The sequence below is a fragment of the Haliotis rubra genome, unplaced genomic scaffold, assembly GCF_003918875.1.
Source record: "Haliotis rubra isolate DU_JTF1 unplaced genomic scaffold, ASM391887v1 Scf210, whole genome shotgun sequence".
NCBI classification, from domain to species: domain Eukaryota; kingdom Metazoa; phylum Mollusca; class Gastropoda; order Lepetellida; family Haliotidae; genus Haliotis; species Haliotis rubra.
Genome location: NW_025766115.1, coordinates 1,117,955 through 1,139,503, shown reverse-complemented (window position 1 = coordinate 1,139,503; position 21,549 = coordinate 1,117,955). Strand labels below are relative to the sequence as shown.

The following is a 21,549-nucleotide window of genomic DNA, read 5'->3' as shown; positions in this document are numbered from 1 at the left end:
GCGCTATGCTGGAGGGGAGATCACGTCACTTCCGTTCCTGTACACTCATCGATACTTGAGACAGCCATTCTAGAGAATGGCGAATCAACGACTGTCTGATCTCTTTTCAGCGGAGCTTGAGGTAATATGCATAAAACCTATGGTAAGGTAAGTATTTAAATATCTAAAATATTTAGATTTTAATAAAATTAAATTTTTGTCAGGTTTATTCAGTTTTTATGTGTTGGAAATTGAAGCACTGAGAACTGGTTAAGAATGATAGCCATTAAGTGCTGCTTGTCCGTGATGGCTTCCATCAATGAATTTTTGCTCTGCACAGTTTTGTAATCTTGGGCTAGCAGACTAGCATGAATTTCAAAGGCTGTATAAGGTAAATGTCTTTCAGGGTTGTCGTGTAAAGGACCACATCATCAACCTGACCGAGACGACCCCTGGTGGTGGTGACCTTGACACAAACACCAAGTCTCCTCTACACAAGATCTATGATGACCTCCTGGCTCATCGAGATGTGATCTGCGTTCCCTATCAGAGGTTGCCTGAGACAAGGTGGGTGCTGTTAACTCATGTTGTTCTGAATAAAAGTAGCAAAACCCTTTCCACATGTGCATGCAGATTCTCCTTTCTACATACTTGAAAATGAAAGTCAGTTGCTGCCATTTTGTTCACATGGATACAGGGGTAATAACATTGCGAGGGTAAATTATGTTTCTGCCATTAATTTTGTCAATTGATTTCAAAGGGGAAACATTTGTAAATGAATTTCTCTGAAGGTTTTAGGCTACAGAACAACAGTAATAACAAAGTTTGCTATATTTATTAGGCAAGATATCTGGAACACGGAAAAATATTGCAACATGTATTCCAGTTTACCAGAACTACTGTGAAATGCTAAAATATTTTCAAAACTATATGAGCATTTAATTCTTCATGTTCATGTTGTTTTGCATCCTCGATAATCTCCAGGGTATACGTCACGATCACTCTCCACTAAACCCTGGATGCATCCACTGCTTGGCCCAATAATTATATTTCCTCCCTTTGCTGGCTCCACATTCTTACAGTAGCCAATCAGCTAAGCCGCCGTTACATCCGAGCTTTCCAGTGTCAACAAAGATAGCGGTCGCAGTCGCGAAGGTTCGTTCGCAGTGCCACACATATTTTTGGGGAAATCATACAGACAAAAAAAATATATCAAAGAACTCCTTCTACCCTTTTCAGAGTACCTCTGCATCAATTGTGTTGCAAAGTTTAAACGGTTAGATAAATTTAGAATCGAAAGTGAGTTGTGATTGGTTCGCTCAACTTCCCAGCGTAGACACCTGTTTGGGTAAAAAGCTTGGATGTAACGGCGGCTTAGCTGATTGGCTACTGTGAGAATGTGGAGCCAGCAAAGGGAGGTAATATAATTATTGGGCCAAGCAGTGGATGCATCCAGGGTATAGTGGAGAGTGATCGTAACGTATACCCTGGATATGATCGAGGATGGTTGTTTTGTGAGTTTTGACTTTAAATCAAGAGTGTTGATTGAAATGTTGCCAGACGTTATGTCATGTATAATGTTCTCGTTGTGTTGCAGTGAAGCTGAGCTGAACATATTTGGCAATGAGGTGTTTGCCAGTAGGTCAAGGTCAACGGGAGTGCATATATCCAAGTTGTCCTCCTTAGGAGAAGAGGACAAGAAAGTAGAGGTAATTAACATATACAGGTCATATTTAAACTACATCCCTTTATTCTCTTATTGTATAACAGAAGTCCTCTTCACTTTCAGCTATCCATGAACAGTTGTGCAGGTAATAGTAGCTCTTTACCCAAAGGCTCTTGTACATGTGCATTGAGGAAACGCTCACTTCTTTATGTTGGAAATCGGAGGATTTTATATGTGACTACAGCTGAAATACAGGATATATGAGAGGGATGTTCGTGAGGTAGTAATCTTAGATTAACGTTGAATTAAGCATTGTATGATTTCTTAGTGTTTGATAAACTGTAGGTGGCTCAGGGTTTTATGCGACACACAAGTGTGTGTCCAGTACTCACAAATGTAGAGAATGGATGCAGAAAACGCAAAATGCTGAGTCCAGAGATATGCACAAAAATACCAAGTAGTTTTCTGTGTCTGTTATTTCACCCATCAGTCAAGACCACTGTCCACGTGACCACTGATTCATTTATCTGACCACAACATACACCACACCATACACCACAACACACAACACAACACAACACAACACACCATACACCACCACACCATACACCACACCACACCACACCACACCACAACACACCACACAACACAACACAACACACCATACACCATACACCATACACCACACCACACAACACACCATACACCACCACAACACAACACACCATACACCACCACAACACAACACACCATACACCACCACAACACAACACACCATACAACACAACACACCACAACATACAACACAATACAATACAACACAACACACCACAACACAACACAACATACAACACAACACACCACAACATACACACACAACACCACAACACACCACACCACAACATACAACAACACAACACACCATACACCACCACACCATACACAACACAACACAACACACCACACCACCATAACACACGACACACCACCACAACACAACACACCATACACACACACCACCCACCACAACATAACACACCCGCACAACATACAACACAACACACAACACAACATACACACACAATACAACACAACACAACATACAACACAACATACAACACAACATACAACACAACACACCACAACATACAACACACCACTACAACATAACATACAAACACACAACACAACATACAACACAACACACCACACTACATACAACACAACACAACATACAACACAACACACACACACAACATACACACAACACACAACACAACACAACACAACATACCACACACAACACAACACACTATACAAACACACAACACAAACATATACAACACAACACACACAATACAACATACACAACACATAAATATACAACATAAACACCACACCACACCATACAATACAACATACAACACCACACCATACACAACATACAATATACATACACCTATAAACACATTAAATATACATAACACACTACAACATACAAATACACCACAACATTTAATACAACACACTACAATACAATACACCACACCATATTAAATACATACACAACACACAACACACCATACAACATAAATACACCATAATTACACTATAAATACACAACACAACACACCACATATACAACACAACACACCACACCATATACACACACACACTACAGCATACACCACACCAAATACAACACACCACACCATACAACCACACACACCACAACCGCACACACATCACACACTCACCACAACATACACTATACAATACACTAACACCACACCACACCATACAACACAACACACACACAACACACCAAAATATACAACACATACACATACATAAATACATACACACAACATACCCGCATACAACACATACCACACCCAAATATACACCACACACAACACACCGCATATAAATACACAATACATACTGCACCACCATAATATACACTCACACAACATAACTACGCAACATATGATACACACCAAATATGCACTAACCGCTACCATACATTACAACAGCACCGCAACTAACACACCACGCAACATACCACTAACGAAACATAACACATTAGCATACAACACAACACACCATACTACATAGCTCATAGGTACAAATATACGTACCACTGTATGTCTTTGGAGGGTATTATGAATGTTGAGTGGGTATTTCATTTTCTGACCGCTACATCCACTGCTTTTCATAAATATGTATATCAGCCAGTTTACTACTCCACTGCTTTTCATACGATTTATGTCATTGAGCTTAAGTTTACATTGAGTAAGTTTACTTAAGCAGGTATGTTCTGGCCTTATGTCATACCTAATCAAAACCAACTTAAATATAATGGAAATGATTGCATACAACACATCATCCTATAATTGACAGTACAACATGTACAACTTGACAGCAATAGATGTCTTTTTTCATTATGCAAGCCGATTTTACAAATATATTCCTGTGCTCATTTTGTTTTAAACTTTTTATGATCTAACATTTTAAATGCATAATTGGTATGCAAACAATTGTTTTTCAATGCTGCATTGGACATTTTACCACATGAGTTTTACCCCACACCACACCACACCACACCACACCACACCACACCACACCACACCACACCACACCACACACCACACCACACCACACCACACCACACCACACCACACCACACCACACACCACAACACAACACAACACAACACAACACAACACAACACACAACACAACACACACACACACAACACACCACAACACACCACAACACACACACCCACACCACACCTTTTTAATACTTTACACTACCCTCATATATTACCTACAAGGACCCTACAATATTTATTGATCAGGGGTCCCCTTGACCCCCACTGTTGTAAGTCAAGGTAAAACCAGGTAGTTGTGTGGAATGTTCAGCAGTGTTTTTGTGTCCTAGCACCACCACCACCACCACCACCAAAGCAAGCCCCAGCCACGCCTACAAGCCCTCACTGTGGAGAGAGAAGTGTCCTTTGAGATTGACGAGTTTGCCTTCGGTGAAAGCGATGATGAGATTGGAGATGAGGAGTCTCTCAAAGGTTCAGGTGAATGGACAGATTAATCCTGAACTGATATCTGAGGTCATAATATACATCCCAGTACACTGTTGGTGACAGTTTACCTGTTACAAGACAATATTTCTTAGTAAATAGGTAGAATGTATTCTTAGTATTAGTTAGATCATTTCAGTCCGATTCTGTGCTCAGTATACATATTAGTTTTGCCGAGTTGATTGACAGGTGGGAGACGCGAGAGCTTTGCTCGAGCTTCCTCAACACCTGTCAATCAACTCCGCAAAACTGTGGTGTATAATGAGCACAGATCGAGGATTGATGAGCTAACTGACTTGTACCACGCTCTATTATGTATGGGAAGCGGGAAAATTTTAAAGTTTTAACTAATCGCTTCATTCTTCAGTCTAGTTGCTAAAATGAGTGCTATTTATAATAACTGTGTTTTCTACAATAATTAATCTAAATCTGAAAAACATTTTTGGAACTATAACTTTCATTATTGTGTAAATTTCAAAGTACATATAAAGTACATGTATACGCTTAATTCTTTTTCATTTTATTACAGCATTTTTGTTCTCATAAATAAAAGGGTTGGTCAATTTCAGCTTGTAAATTCATTTGAAACCATTAAAACTCGTAGAAGTTACATTTCCTTGTTGCAATCCTTTTGACTGACATAAATTGTGTACAATGTTGAACAATGTTGTGTTCAGTCCTATTGCCGTAATGGCTTTTAGGAGCCAATGGCAGACGAATCTGCCTTCAGCACAAAACTGTTGTCTTCCAGCAGCAAATACACCACGGGTAAGATCAAAGGAACCGACACTCAGGCGTGGTACAATTTTGATAAAACAGGGAAGAGTTTTGTCTGGGACTTTTCAGTTATTATAGGGAGGGATCAAGATTAAGTGGGGGTCGAAAATAATTTCAGCAAAAGAGGAAGGTGGCCAAAATTTATGTGGCGTAGGGGCAAGAAAAAAGTGCAGTTCAGTTTTAAAAGAAAACATAAATCTACAAATATTATTTGGGGACTTATCATATATAATAAGGAGGAGTCATGAAAAATCAGAAATAAAATGTTTGATGTATGAGGGAGATGGGGGATGTGTGTTAATGATGGGGTTTTTTAAAATGAAAATGTGATAGTTCTGAAACCGGTCTCCTCCCAGCTCTCATAAATAACCAGTCACTCAATGTCATATTCATGCTGGATTTGGTTGGTCACTTTGTAGATGGTCTTCGCGAGATGGTCCACAGAATTACTTTGACTGATACAAGTATGACCTGCATTTTGAGATTGACATATACAGTGAAGCCCCCGCTAGTCCGACTCCGATAATCCGGAAGTCTCGGCCCCGGCGATTTCAGCCTACTAATCCATCAGCCCAAGACATGTCTCTGCCTCTATAGATTACAGTTACCGCCCCCGGACATCTCAACGGATTTCAGTCTAACAAACATCTTGTTACCAATCTATGCCTATATAATTTTTCCTCGATAATCCGGAAATTCGGCTCGAACCGACGGTAAGTAGCTGTCACCAATCAGTAAAATAAACAGTAAATTGCTTCACAGTCCGACACTGTAAGTCGTGTTCACGAACCGCGAATAACACCGCACCGCGATGTTTACTTAATTAACTGGCCAACTGGGTTGTTGTTTTAATTAGACATAAAAAGCTCCCGACTGAAGATACTGTACATTTACACTTTGATTGACACCACAATACAAAGCACAGTGGATGACAAGTGAACTGTTTTGTGATTGGTTAATGTACTTTGACAGAGAGATCCGTCACGCGGACTAAAAGTGATTTTGCTTTTTTATTTAACAATGCTGCAAGTCACAAGCAAAAGTTTCGCTTAACTTTGCTAAATGTAACCAAATACCACGCCTCATATTCAACCGATGGATGCAGGAATAATTCAGACATTCAAGGCATACTCACAATAGATCAGGGCAAAGTTACCCTCGCCTCTACACGTTACTTGAACATTAGCTATGGAAGGACATGAGGAAGGACGGATCAGACACGCCGGATCAACATGCGATGTCACTCGGTAAAATTATTGATGTGATGAATTGCTTTACATTAAATGCTTATTTGTTTTATCCAGATTCGCTGGTCGCTTTTGTAATTTTAGGGAAGCAACTTGGGTCTTGATTCAGTAGTCCGGATCTATTCGCAATCCGATCTAATTTACTGAGAAACGCGAACCGTCCGATTAATCCAGGCTTCACTGTACTGGACAAAATAGTTAGGATATATGTAAATTTTGAAATTATGAATACTGATGTATTTATTCATTGACACATTGATAAAATATCAATCATGAAAATACCAATATCCCTAACTTAATTTGTCCAGTATATTTAAAGCCTAGCCCAATAGGAAGCTCTATATTGACTCGTACTCATGTACTGTTTGCAGTCAAGAAACCAAGGGCTACCAGGAAATCCCGAGTCACCATCGACCCCCAGGCAATCCTGCTGGACGCTCCAGGATTTGAGTAAGTCAGAAATGCTTTACATCATTCAGTTAGGTGCTCTGTATGTATTATGTGTGTTCTCCTTCTACGATCGTTCTGAATTAAAAAATGTCTTACAACTTGAATATGTATCATCCTGCCCTGGACCGCCTCCGTGGTGTAGTGGTTAGAGCGTCCGCACGGAGAGCGGAAGGTCACGGGTTCAATCCCCGACTGCGTCATACCAAAAGACGTTAAAATATGGTACTTGTTGGTCCCTGCCTGGCGCTCGGTATTAATGGGTACAACAAGGACTGGTCGGCTCGGAGTCAGTATAATGTGTCTGAGTGGGGTATTCATGCTTCACTGCGGCATGGTATCTCAGTGGGCTAGCACTATAAAACCAGCTTAAGTCTGGGCTAGTACAAGCAGCCACACATACACATACACACGCATGCACGTCGTCATATGAGCGAAATATTCTCAAGCATGACTTTAAGCCGAATTTCACCTCACCTCATCCTGCCCTGGGAAATCAGCAAATGAACTTACATTCCATTACAGCATGACTTGAATGGGTTTTAAACATTGCATTCATGCATATAGCAACTTAAATGTGCTTGAGAGTATGCAGGCATGCGCTTGTTTGTATGAGTCAGGACTGACGCTGGAATGCGAGGATGCCGTAATGTTCGTCAGGGTTGTTGGTTTGTTGTTTAAGGCCGCACTCAGCAATATTCCAGCTATATGGCGGCAGTCTGTAAATAGTCGAGTCTGGAACAGACAATCTAGTGATCAACAGCATGAGCATCGATCTACACAAATGGGATATGATGGCGCTGTATCTACTAAACGAAGCAGGCGGTCCATTGAGGCATCAGTACTGCTTTTGTCTCTGTCAGGGTATTAAGAGAAGGGAGATAATTCTGGATATTCTCTTTTAGTTTTTGCATTAAATGCAGAAACAGTGTCTGTTGCACTCTAAATATGGCACAACACTGATAAAGCTGTAAACGACTTTTGTTAAAAACAACATATCAATTGTATTCCCAATAAAAGGTAGTTTTCTGGTTTGTATATACTGAGAGAAACAAGTAAAGGATCACAGGAAAATTCAAGCGTTCCTTTATCATTTTCCAGTTTTCAACACCACAACGCTATTCAAAGCTGGTGATGAAAACTGGAAAATATTAAAGGAATGCTTGAATTTTCCTGTACTCCTCTATTTGTTTCTCTCAGCATATTATAGTTTTTTTTGTCTAAACATTCATATGAAAAAGTGACCACCTCCAGGGTGTAGTGGGTTAGAGGCCTGCCCGAGAGCGGAAGGTCGCGAAGTTCGATCCCCAACCGCCATACCAAAAGACGTTAAAATATGGTACTTGTTGGTCCCTGCCTGGCGCCGCACTAATGGGTACAACAAGGACTGGTCGGCTCGGAGTCAATATAATGTGTCTGGAGTGGGGTATTCATGCTTCACTGCGCATGGTATCTCAGTGGGCTAGCACTATAAAACCAGCCTAAGTCTGGGCTAGTACAAGCAGCCGCATTACACATACACACGCATGCACGCTTGTCATATGAGCTTAAATATTCTCAAGCACTCCGGCGTTAAACCCAATTTCACCTCACCTCACCTCATATGAAAAGTTGCCTTGTTTCAAAGCTTCCAGCTTGATGTTCTGTATGAGCACTGACCTGATCACTCATACACACAAGAACTGATTTTATGATTTAATATTATAATTACTCCAAGGTTTGAAACTGAACTGTGAACAAACAGAAATGTTGGCAGCTTTGAAAGGTAATTTTGTGATGGTCAGAAAGGTTGTGACTTTCCTCGTGAAAATTGAATGAAATGGATCCCCAGCACATGTTAGTTAGTAGCAAGAGGCGACATCCTTGGAGTTCGCCCTCAGACACCATAACTTGGCTTTTATTTCATCATTGCTCCTCAATCACAAGGACGGCTGTTCATTGACAAGCTGTGGGTGTAGCTCCGAAGAAGTAGCTACTCACTACAAACATTCAACCTGGGTCCCTGGGACGGTGGGGTAGCCTGGTGGTTAAAGCGTTCGCTCGTCACACCGAAGAACCGGGTTCGATTCCCCACATGGGCACAATGTGTGAAGCCCATTTGTGGTGTCCCCCGCCGTGAAGTTGCTGGAATATTGCAAAAAGCGGCGTAAAACCAAACTCACTCACTCACTCACTCACTGGGTCCCGCTTACTCTGTGTACATTTCAGACAGACGAAGAAGTCAACATGGGATACGCAGAGGTCAATGAGATACAACCAGGATGCACAGAGACAGGAAGGTAGGACAATTATAGTATACTACTTTAAATATGTTTAAGAAGACTTGATTTTGAAGCTTATCTTATCTCACACTATGCTTTTCTTCTTTTGATCCTGGTATGGAAATGCCTTAGAACTAACAGTCCCGCTTCAAAACAAAACATCTCACCCAAACACATCCCAGATCACCATGGTGATCATGTAAATAATGGGTCACCCATCACTGCATGCAATGTAGCCCTGTGTGACCTGATCACTTGACAAAAAGGACTCGATTTAAGAGATGTTAATCTACTTGCACCAGGTGCAACCTAAGATAAAATCCTTGTTGCACCAGCCAAATTTCAGTTGCAATGTAGTGTGTTAAAACATGAGAGGTTTCGGTGCACTTATACATATTTCCATGATGTAGTACTCATGAAACCATGGCAATACAGAGACGCAACTGATCCCTGTTTACAAGAGCTGTCATACCTGAGACCTGTCTATAAATAGCACTGTTTCGGTGCCATAGCTATTCAAAGTTTAGAAGAGAAATGAGCCGACATAATTATAATAATGCTTATAATGTTAAATTAATTGTTGATTTATTTCTCAAAAATTGACTTGCACCTGGTGCAAGTTAGGCTAATAACTAGGTTGCACTGTGTAATATTGGGTTGCACCAGTGCAAGTAACAAAGCACAAAAGCTAGCCCTGACAAACCCAGCCCCATCATTCTCCCTCTTATTGCGGGGCAGTGGGGTAGCCTAGTGGTTAAAGTATTTGCTTATTACACCAAAGAACTGGGTCCAATTCCCCTCTTGGGTACAGTGTGTGAAGACCATTTCTGGTGTCCCCTGCTGTGCGTAAAAGTGACTTAAAATCATACTCACTCACTCACTCTCTATTTCTCAATGCCATGGTGTATGGACGTCTTTCGATCTTGATGCCCTTATGTGATACTGCAAAAAACTAATATGTAAACATGTCATTTGACTTTTGATAAGACTTTATATATAAACTCCATCACCACAGTACAAGTAATGTTTGCAAGTACAGAGATGAAGTGTGCATGCCTTTGTTGTTTACTTTTCACAACTTTTGGGGTACAATTGAGCATATGCTCTTTTTTATCAAGATTTCAGAAATTTTTCCGAAGTTGTTTGATTGTGGTTACAACATTCAAGGCCTCAGGAAAACTTTCAAAAAGTTCTATGGTAGACATTTTGACTTGTACCAAATGTTCACGAATTTCCCTATTTTGACTTGTACCAAATTCGCCATTTTGACTTGTACCAAATGTTCACGAATTTCCCTATTTTGACTTGTACCAAATGTTCACAAAAATGTTCAGACGATCAGTATTTTGCATGTGTTTGTGATGTGTACCACCAACCGATCAGAACATACTCACCATTTCGTGAACACCTGGTATCATCGCTACTTAATTGTGATCATAAACACATGCTCTGTCATTGTATCCCATGATGTCAACCACTGGATCGTCTGGTCCAGACCTGATTGTTTTCCAGACCGCCATAAAACAGCTGTTATATTGCTGAGTACAATGTTAAGCAAAAACATAATCAAACACATGCTTATAATATAGTCGGAACTGCACAATTGACTGTGCTTTTAGCAGAGATTTCTTATGGATGTGGAAAGGATTTTGTTGCTATTTAGTGCTATTTGGGTTTTTTTCAGACCAGAGAAGAATGAAGGACATTCGTCTATACTTGACCAAACTGAGGCTGAATGCAGACAGGATTGATAAGCCGAAAAAGGAGGTAATAATTGAGAAAGTTCATCTTTTATGGAATAAAAAAATAGCAAGTGATTCCATTGCATTTGATTGGCTAGTTTCTTATTGACTCTTTGAATGGCATTTAGAAGTGATACACATAAAGGCGAACATTTATGGATGTGAACGTCTTTGTTTGAGGAACGTAATGTTTCGGAGTATAGTCTTACCCCTTCATCAGGTGAAGGAAAGACTCGGAAACAGATAGCTATATATACTGAGGGAAAAAATAAGGGATCACATGCAAAGCACAAGTGTTTGTTAATTTTTTTCCAAGGTTTCTTCACAAGCTTTGTACCAAAAAAAATAAAGGAACACTTGTGCTTTCACATGATCCCTTATTTTTTGCCCTCAGTATATGTTCATGTGAAACAGCGAGCAAGTAGTTGAATCCATAAATTCTCGCCTTTAGTTTCTGATATGTTAATGGACACTATGTGATGTTGGTTGTTTTGTCTCCATAGTTCTCTGGTGGAATATTCAGCAAACTGGAAGCCCAGTGGAAGATGGCCAACACTACCCAGCCCAGCAAACAGCAGGGACAGAGTCAGGCCAGGTGAGTCTACTAATCATGTCCGTCAAGTGAGTCTACCAATGGCCTTCTGGCCAGGTGAGCCCACTAATTAGTTCCTGGACCATGGAATCTGGTAATCACATCCACGTCAGGTAAGTTTGCTAATGACCTCCTGGCCAGATGTATTCATTAATCACCTCCAGGTCAGGTGAGACCCCAGGTGAAAGTGACAGATCTCCAGATAAGATTTAGCTCATGTGGGGACTGTACCCACTGTATTTTTTGGGAGTGGGTATTATGAATGTTGAGTGGGTATTTCATTTTCTGTTACCCACTGCTTTCAAATATGTGCGTATTTCAGTCAGTTTACTCACCTAAGTATTATGTCATTGAGTAAGTTTACTAAGCAGGTATGTTCTGCCTTATGTCATACCTAATCAAAACCAACTTAAATATAATGGAAATGATTTCATAAAAAATCCCTCATCCTATACTGGCAGTACAACACTTGTCCTATACTAACAGTACAACTTGATAGCAATCGATGTCTTTTTCATTACGCAAGCGATTTTTATAAATATATTCCGTATGCATTTGTTTTAAACATTTTGCGTATCTAACATTTTAAATGCGTAATTGGTACGCAACAATTATTTTTCAATGCATAATTGGAAATTTTCTATGCGTATTTTACCCGGATACGCAGCTTATCTGGGCCTCTGATTGATTAATGAAACTGACATTCCAAACCACCAAGCATTTAAAGATGCATTTCAACATGATGAAAATTTCACCTGGATTAATTAGGTTTCTTTGCTGTCTTATCAAAATATATGACCAAGTCATCATTTATCGGTCAAAATTCGTTACGGTTGCCTCTGATGACACATCCTATAGAGGTGTCCTCAGATTTTCAGAGTAAAAGATTGGATGTCAGTGACATTGACTTCTCTCTGTTTCAAACAATTAAATACGAGAAGCCTTAATGATGAAAATATTCCTTCTTTTCCAGTTTCTTGACTTGTAATTGAAACCTCTGGTGAATCCAGGTTCTAATAGGTCTCAAGCAACCTATGTTGTATCAGATGGCCAAATGGATTGGTCAGTTAGTCTTGTTATATTCATATATGTCCTGGCTCCCTGGCAGCGTTGATAGCTGCTCACAAGTTTCATCACTGGATTGTCTGGTCCAGAATTGACAGACCACCATCATGTGGCTGAAAATTTGCCGAGTGTTGCATTAAACAAACAACAAACAAATAATGAAATTGCTGTACAGGGGTTCAAAAATCCCATCGCCCGACGCCCAGGACAAGTCAGTTTTCATTTCGGGCAATCAAATAATGGTATCTTACTTGTCCGTGGGCTACTAGATAATTTCCACTTATGGTTTCAAACTGAAAATAAACTTGGATTTAATTTCATATCTGCTCAAAATGTAGCTATTTCATTTCGCAATGATAATAAAGTCGAGTATTCTTTCTTTGCTATTTATCACTTTTCAATAAATAGTCCAGTAAACATTAACATCAAATACCATGTTGATTTATTCTTTCATACTTACATCATCATGATTATGTCATAAAATCAGGGCAAGTGGAAAATTAGTCAGGACAAGTTACTTTCTTAAAGTCACTTGCCCTGTGGCAAGTGGCTTTTAAAAAAATTTGAACCTCTGCTGTATCTGCATCCTCCTTCCCAGGCATCGCATGGGGTCAGGTCAGACGTACTACCAGCGCAGACAACAGTCATTTACAAACAAATCCTAGCTCGTTAAGGTACATCAGGTATATGTTTCTCTTGCATCTCCTGCACTACTAGGCATGTACTCACCTGTCTCAGGCATCACTAATTATACCCCTGCTATGAAGTAACGGGGGTATATAGCGTTCATTCTGTCCTTCCGTCTGTCCTCCCGTCCTGGAACTTTGTCCGGAGCATATCTCTTAAAGTTTACATGCTAGGTTCACCAAACTTCACACACATGTTAATCATTACCCATTGATGTGCCTTTTGCTATTTTAAAGTTTTTTCAGAAGTTTTTTTTTTTTGCTGTTTCCATGGAAACACGACTTAGTGCCAAATGTGTTTGATGGTTTTGTCCGTAGCATATCTCTTAAAGTTTACATGCTAGGTTCACCAAACTTCACACACATGTTAATCATTACCCATTGATGTGCCTTTTGCTATTTTAAAGTTTTTTCAGAATTTGTTTTGTTGTTGACTTGGTGCAAAATGTGTTTGATGGTTACCTGGCCACAGCATATCATCGAAACTATACATGCTAGGTTCACAAAACTTAATACACAAGTTAATCATGACCCACAGATATGCCATGTGCTAAAAAATAACAATCTTCATCTACGTCCACATCATTGTGTGCAACATGAGACTGTCAAGTTCATTGGTATGTCAGGTTTCCACGGAAAACACAAAAAAATAATGTTTCCATAAATTATTACTGTAATCAGTACATGGCAAAACTATTATCTAACATGTATATAAACTTTAAGAGAGTCAAGGAGAAAGTCTTGTGAGCTGCTGATCCTTGTCACATTATATATATCAATATCAGTCATTTCCATGTCCCAACGTGGGAAGCGGGGGTATGTGAGCTGTGCTCACTTCTACACTTGTTGATGTACAAGGTGTTTGTAGCCAGAAAACTGGTAACTGAAGAAGTTGATGATTAAGAGGAGGTTCAAGCTTTTTCTTTTTATTTAGGTGCTTAAGTAGATTACATGCTTACAAATGAAAGGTTTTACTCTAAGTTTATGTCAAGGGGGTGTCTCACTGGATGGAAGGATGTGTGTCTGCAAGGGTTGGGAGGATGTGTGTCTGCAAGGGTTGGGAGGATGTGTGTCTGCAAGGGATGGGAGGAGGTGTGTCTGCAAGGGATGGGAGGAGGTGTGTCTGCAAGGGATGGATGGAGGTGTGTCTTCAAGAGATGGGGAAGTGTGGTTGTACTGGGGATGGTTCAAGGAGGAATGAATGAAAGGAGGTGTGCCTGCAAGGGATGGAAGGAGGTGTCTCACTGGATGGGAAGGAGGTGTGTCTGCAAGGGATGGAAGGGTGTGTCTGCAAGGGTTGGATGGGAAGGATGGAAGGAAGTGTGTCTGCAAGGGATGGAGGAGGTGTGTCTGCAAAGGATGGGGGGAAGGAGGTGTGTCTGCAAGGGATGGAAGGAGGTGCACTGGATGGAAGGAGGTGTGTCTGCAAGGGATGGAAGGAGGTGTGTCTCACTGGATGGAAGGTGTGTCTGCAAAGGATGGGGAAGGAGGTGTCTTACTGAATGAAAGGTGTGCCTGCATAAAGGGATGGGAGGAGGTGTGTCTGCAAGGGATGGGAGGAGGAGTGTGTCTGCACTGGATGAGAGGAGGTGTGTCTACAAGGGATGAAAGGAGGTGTGTCTGCAAGGGATGGGGGATGGAGGTGTGTCACTGGATGGAAGGAGGTGTGCCTGCAAGGGATGGAAGGAGGTGTGTCTGCAAAGGGATGGGGAAGGAGGTGTCTCACTGGATGGAAGGAGGTGTGCCTGCAAGGGATGAAAGGAGGTGTGTCTGCAAGGGATGGGGATGGAGGTGTCTCACTGGATGGAAGGAGGTGTGCCTGCAAGGGATGGAAGGAGGTGTGTCTGCAAAGGATGGGGGATGGGAGGTGTCTCACTGGATGGAAGGAGGTGTGCCTGCAAAGGGATGAAAGGAGGTGTGTCTGCAAGGGATGGGGAAGGAGGTGTCTCACTGGATGGAAGGAGGTGTGCCTGCAAGGGATGAAAGGAGGTGTGTCTGCAAGGGATGGGGATGGAGGTCTCTCACTGGATGGAAGGAGGTGTGCCTACAAAGGGATGAAAGGAGGTGTGTCTGCAAGGGATGGGGGATGGAGGTGTCTCACTGGATGGAAGGAAGGTGTGTCTGCAAGGGATGGGGAAGGAGTGTCCTGCAAAGGATGAAAGAGGTGCCCTCAGTGGGATGGGAGGAGGTGTGTCTGCAAGGGATGGAAGGAGGTGTCTCACTGGATGAGGAGGAGGTGTGCCTACAAAGGGATGAAAAGGGGGCAAGGGATGGGGGAAGGAGGTGTCTCACTGGATGGGAGGAGGTGTGCCTGCAAGGGATGGGAGGAGGTGTGTCTGCAAGGGATGGAAGGAGGTGTCTCACTGGATGGAAGGTGTGTCTGCAAAGGATGGGGGAAGGAGGTGTCTTACTGAATGAAAGGTGTGCCCGCAAGGGATGGGAGGAGATGTGTCTCCAAGGGATGGAAGGAGGTGTCTCACTGGATGAGAGGAGGTGTGCCTACAAGGGATGAAAGGAGGTGTGTCTGCAAGGGATGGGGGAAGGAGGTGTCTCACTGGATGGGAGGAGGTGTGTCTGCAAGGGATGGGAGGAGGTGTGTCTGCAAGGGATGGGGGAAGGAGGTGTCTCACTGGATGGGAGGAGGTGTGTCTGCAAGGGATGGGAGGAGGTGTGTCTGCAAGGGATGGGGGAGGAGGGTGTCTCACTGGATGGGAGGAGGTGTGTGCCTGCAAGGGATGGAAGGAGGTGTGTCTGCAAGGGTTGGGGGAAGGAGGTGTCTCACTGGGTAGAAGGAGGTGTGTCTGCAAGGGTTGGGGGAAGGAGGTGTCTCACTGGATGGAAGGAGGTGTGTCTGCAAGGGATGGGGGAAGGAGGTGTCTCACTGGGTAGAAGGAGGTGTGTCTGCAAGGGATGGGGGAAGGAGGTGTCTCACTGGATGGAAGGAGGTGTGTCTGCGAAGGACATATGTCTCTGGTGGTTGGGAAGGTGGTATGTCTGTATGTTGTGGGGGAAAGAAGTCTATTAGTGGTGAAAGAAAGAGGTTTTGATAATTAATGGGAGATTGTTAGAAAAATTAAATATTTTGATGGTTTCAACTAGATAGATATGGGGTTCCCTTTCGTATCATTAGTTGTTTTTCAATTTTGTAGAAGATTTTGCTTCACATCATGCATGTGTATGTTTCAACACAGCCTTTTCAATTACTCTTAGATGTTATGAGTATTCTCAGTTAGTTTAAATTTGTTTAAGTAAACTTTTGTACGGTAATAGACAAATGTGTCTTTTTGCATGACAATGTATCTCACATGCATGTTTTCCCACCCTTGTCACACACACAGCATGTCGAGTCTACAGTACATAGTCCCCTGATATCAACACAGATCTCTTCCTATTTCTTACTCAGAGGTCACATGAGTTTTTTTTAAAGGTCACGTGTTTTTTTAAATGCATTTTTGCTTCCATTCTAAAATATTTTTGGAGATTTTTTGCTGAACTGAGGAGGTTATAATGCTGAAGCAATACATGGTTGGTAGATTCTACTGCAATGCACTTCTTGTAAGATTGCTAGAATTATCTCAATAAATATCAATTCGGATTCTATAGTAACGGTTATCTCCCAATTGACAGACACCCAATTGACAGATACTGAACTAGAAGGTTAATTAGGGTAACACCTACGGGTATAATGGAACAGTCCACTGTCCAGTGAGCAGAGCAGGGTGAGCCTGAAACAGGTTCGTTACTGAGAAGTTTGATTGTGAGTAAATAGAACTTTGTTGTGATTAAATGATAAATGATTTCTCTTCTCAAAATTGATTTTACTATCAATTACTATCGAATATGAAAACAGGTTTGTCACTGAGAGGTTTGATTGTGTTTATTAATAGAAAAGCCCCCGCCCAATAATAGCATATGTACAACAGAAGTTAACTGAGAAAATGTTTTGTTGGAGAGATATAGATATGTACATATTTGAAAACAATCTGATTTGCAGTAAATGAGACACCTGCATTGCCATGTAAGATACGATTAATACCAATCAGTGTTCTAATTTTAACAATACTTTCTAAAGATTGTAACAGTTTATGTCCTTGAGTAGTATACAATGGACATTCAAGGACGTAATGGAAAACATTCTCACATCCATGGCCACATTGACATGATACATCATTTTTTAAATATTTATTTTAAATAAGTCGTAATTAAGTGAACTCATATATATATCTTAATATTGTGTGCAAAACATATAACTTCTTTATTCCATATGAATAATATTTAGGTTCACATTTGTCTTTATTTGATTTATTTGATACAACAGTGTCGCAATTTCTAATAGCTAAGCAGATGTTTTCAATATGATGTGCCGACTCCCGTTAGACTAGAAGGTTAAACCGAAATGTTTATGAAAATATACTGTTTATATTGCAGCAATAAAACTTCAAATTACTGTCTTTTCGTCCATCTTTCAAAATAAATAATATAGCTTCAGTTTGTTCCTGTGGTTTTTTTTTACTATTCCATTATAATGTGTAGGTAACAGGTAGTAGATAATCTGTTCACTGAACCCAAATGTTGTTGTTTTAAGGTGTCTGCGAACTGGCTGTCTGCGTAATGGGAGGACACCATAGTAACTGTTTGAAAAAGTTATTTGATATTGTGTGACACCCATATGTCCAAGATAACAAAATTCAAAATTAGATACAGAAAATCAATGAGAACTTGAGATGTTATTCTTTGGTAATATTTGGGCTGGTGGGGTAGCCTAGTGGTTAAAGCGTTGGATCGTCACGCTGGAGACCCGGGTTCGATTCCCCACATGGGTACAATATGTGAAGCCCATTTCTGGTGTCCCCCACCGTGATATTGCTGGAATATTGCTAAAAAAAAGCGGCGTAAAACCATACTCACTCACTAATAATATAATATTTATGATTTATTGGATGAATTCGGGTGTTTGAAACTGAGTTGTGTAATCAACTCCAGGCAGAATTTCTGTGACCTCTGAGGCATGCCAAGTTTATATTTCCACTTTCCTACACTCCTCATCCCTCCCTTATGTTTATTTGCACAGTGGGTTATGTTATTGGTTTGCACAACTGTTGACCAGCTGGTTCCTGTTACCAATCTAACTAGACAGGTAGAGTATCCACAAGCTTTCAAATGATAAATTTCTACAGTATTTGTAATGAAATTACAGTAGTTAGTGGTAGATGTATGGCAGTGAAAATCGCTTCTCAACATTTGCTCTTTTAGTATAACAAAACTATGTAAAATATATGAAATATATGGTTTCCAGTTGATCCCAAATTAACGTTGTACTTGTGTAACCTCTCTTACATATCTAGCAAATGTTGGTTTTGATTTTTGTCAGTGAGGCCACAGATAAAGATATGTCATATGAATCTTAGACAAGACATCTCTAATAATTGTTCTACAAATTCTGTTGACCCTAAAATATTGAAACAGTGTGTATTTCTGTATTATTTTCAATTCTACAGAATGTTAACTTGTTTTCACTGCACAGAAATTGTGTATGTACAATTCATACCAGAAAGACAAGATGTTTCAATGAGACAATTGTAGACTGTTTTAGTGATGAAACTAACTGCTCATGCTGAAGATATAGAAATGTATTCAGATAACTTTTCAAGTACCACCCAAAGATTTTCTGAAAGGTCTTTCCATTGATTTTTCTCCCTACTTCCCAACCAGTATTTTTCTGTTGAAAGTTACCAGCCAAGAAAATAAATAAATCTAGCCCTGTCATATTATTTCTTTCTCAATATTGATTTTCATGGAAAGCCACCATGCATTCTTATGGTTTCCAGCCGAGATGTTTTTCCATGAATATGTTATTTGAGTGAACAGACCAATTGGATTTGTTGTTTCTTGTGTTATTGAGTCAGGTTGGTAAATATGACTAATTGATTTAAGTTTAAAATTCTGAAATTTTTTAAAATGCCAACAAAATATGTCTTTTCTTCAAATACAAAAAAATACCTTTTTTCAAGAAAGGCTAGAATTTTTTAATTCCTTTCGATGTTTCATAATGTAAGCTTGTTTGATGGAACAGATCTGAGTTGTGACCAGGTTGATTTTAGCACCACCAGATGGTTTTGCTTTGGGAATCCATGGCAGAAATTGCTGGTCCCCCTATGGGATTCTAGGACAGACTAGGGCCCCAGTTCTGCATGCTTGTCTCCCTGTGATATTCTAGAACAGAGCATGCTTGTGTAGTAATGTGGATTTCAGGTTCTCGGTGCCCCATGCTTGTCTCCCTGTGGCTTTCCAGGACAGAGTAGGTCTCCAGTATGCCCATGCTTGTCTCCCTGTGGCTTTCCAGGACAGAGTAGGTTTCCAGTACCCCATGCTTGTCTCCCTGTGGCTTTCCAGGACAGAGTAGGTCCCCAGTACCCCATGCTTGTCTCCCTGTGGCTTTCCAGGACAGAGTAGGTCTCCAGTACCCCATGCTTGTCTCCCTGTGGCTTTCCAGGACAGAGTAGGTCCCCAGTACCCCATGCTTGTCTCCCTGTGGCTTTCCAGGACAGAGTAGGTCTCCAGTACCCCATGCTTGTCTCCCTGTGGCTTTCCAGCACAGAGTAGGTCCCCAGTATCCCATGCTTGTCTCCCTGTGGCTTTCCAGGACAGAGTAGGTCCCCAGTATCCCATGCTTGTCTCCCTGTGGCTTTCCAGGACAGAGTAGGTCCCCAGTACCCCATGCTTGTCTCCCTGTGGCTTTCCAGGACAGAGTAGGTCCCCAGTACCCCATGCTTGCTTGTCTCCCTGTGGCTTTCCAGGACAGAGTAGGTCTCCAGTACCCCATGCTTGTCTCCCTGTGGCTTTCCAGGACAGAGTAGGTCCCCAGTATCCCATGCTTGTCTCCCTGTGGCTTTCCAGGACAGAGTAGGTCCCCAGTATCCCATGCTTGTCTCCCTGTGGCTTTCCAGGACAGAGTAGGTCCCCAGTATCCCATGCTTGTCTCCCTGTGGCTTTCCAGGACAGAGTAGGTCCCCAGTATCCCATGCTTGTCTCCCTGTGGCTTTCCAGGACAGAGTAGGTCCCCAGTACCCCATGCTTGTCTCCCTGTGGCTTTCCAGGACAGTAGGTCCCCAGTACCCCATGCTTGTCTCCCTGTGGCTTTCCAGGACAGAGTAGGTCCCCAGTACCCCATGCTTGTCTCCCTGTGGCTTTCCAGGACAGAGTAGGGGCCCAGTACATCTTGCTTTTCTCCCCATGAACTTCCAGGACAGAACAGGTCCCTCGTACCTTATGCTTGTCTCACTCAGATTTCATGACCTAGTCAGTCCCCAGTTCCTCATAGTTGCCGTGTGTTCAAACCATAGCTTCCCCTTGATCAGTCTCCAGCACCAGCACCAAGCCCCACTTGTCATCTATGGTAAGTAACAGGATCAGCCCCACTTTGGTCTTTCCTCACAGATCAAACTGGCGGTGGGGTAGCCTAGTGGTTAAAGCGTCCACTTGTTGGGTTCGATTCCCCAGTACAATGTTTGAAGCAGATTTCTGGTGTTCACCGTGATATTGCTGGAATATTGCTAAAAGCAGTGTAAAACCACTCACACACTCAAACTCACACTTCATCGGTATCTGAAGCATGTTAACAAGTGTTCACTCACTCACTCACCAATGCTGGATGTGTTTTCTTGTTGCAGGCCCAAACCCAGACTGGGACAAGTGAGATCCTCCTTCTCCTGATCCTTCTCGTCATCTGCCAGCCCCAACTACATGTTGGAGACATTACAATGTGAACACTGTCAGTACTTCACGGCTTTGTATACTCGGAGCTCAGCTCACAAATGGCTGCTTCTTTTTGAACAACGTTCAGCTGTCAGCACTACACATTTTGTTTATCTTGTTCAGACAGGGCTCCAGATAACTTTTGGGGTGTGAGTGTACTTACACATCATATTGCAAGTGGAGGTGTACTGAGAATTTTGAAGGAGTCCTGACATGTTTTTGTGTGAGCGAG

The 21,549-nt window shown here is 41.5% G+C and overlaps 1 protein-coding gene across 3 annotated transcripts in view; it reads left to right on the top strand.

The window, feature by feature from the left end:
• The window catches only part of LOC124276626 (SANT and BTB domain regulator of class switch recombination-like), a 46,226-nt gene extending 24,677 nt beyond the window's left edge, over positions 1–21,549 (top strand). The window contains exons 10-18 of one of the 3 annotated variants that reach the window (XM_046712281.1): positions 386–546; positions 1,577–1,688; positions 4,592–4,739; positions 7,141–7,219; positions 9,425–9,495; positions 11,162–11,244; positions 11,723–11,814; positions 13,475–13,550; positions 21,233–21,549. In XM_046712281.1, coding sequence (XP_046568237.1) covers positions 386–546; positions 1,577–1,688; positions 4,592–4,739; positions 7,141–7,219; positions 9,425–9,495; positions 11,162–11,244; positions 11,723–11,814; positions 13,475–13,541 — 813 coding nt within the window. In that variant the 3' untranslated portion in view covers positions 13,542–13,550; positions 21,233–21,549. The remainder of the gene's footprint in view (positions 1–385; positions 547–1,576; positions 1,689–4,591; positions 4,740–7,140; positions 7,220–9,424; positions 9,496–11,161; positions 11,245–11,722; positions 11,815–13,474; positions 13,551–21,232) is intronic. The other 2 variants (XM_046712278.1, XM_046712280.1) reach the window with 2 other exon arrangements.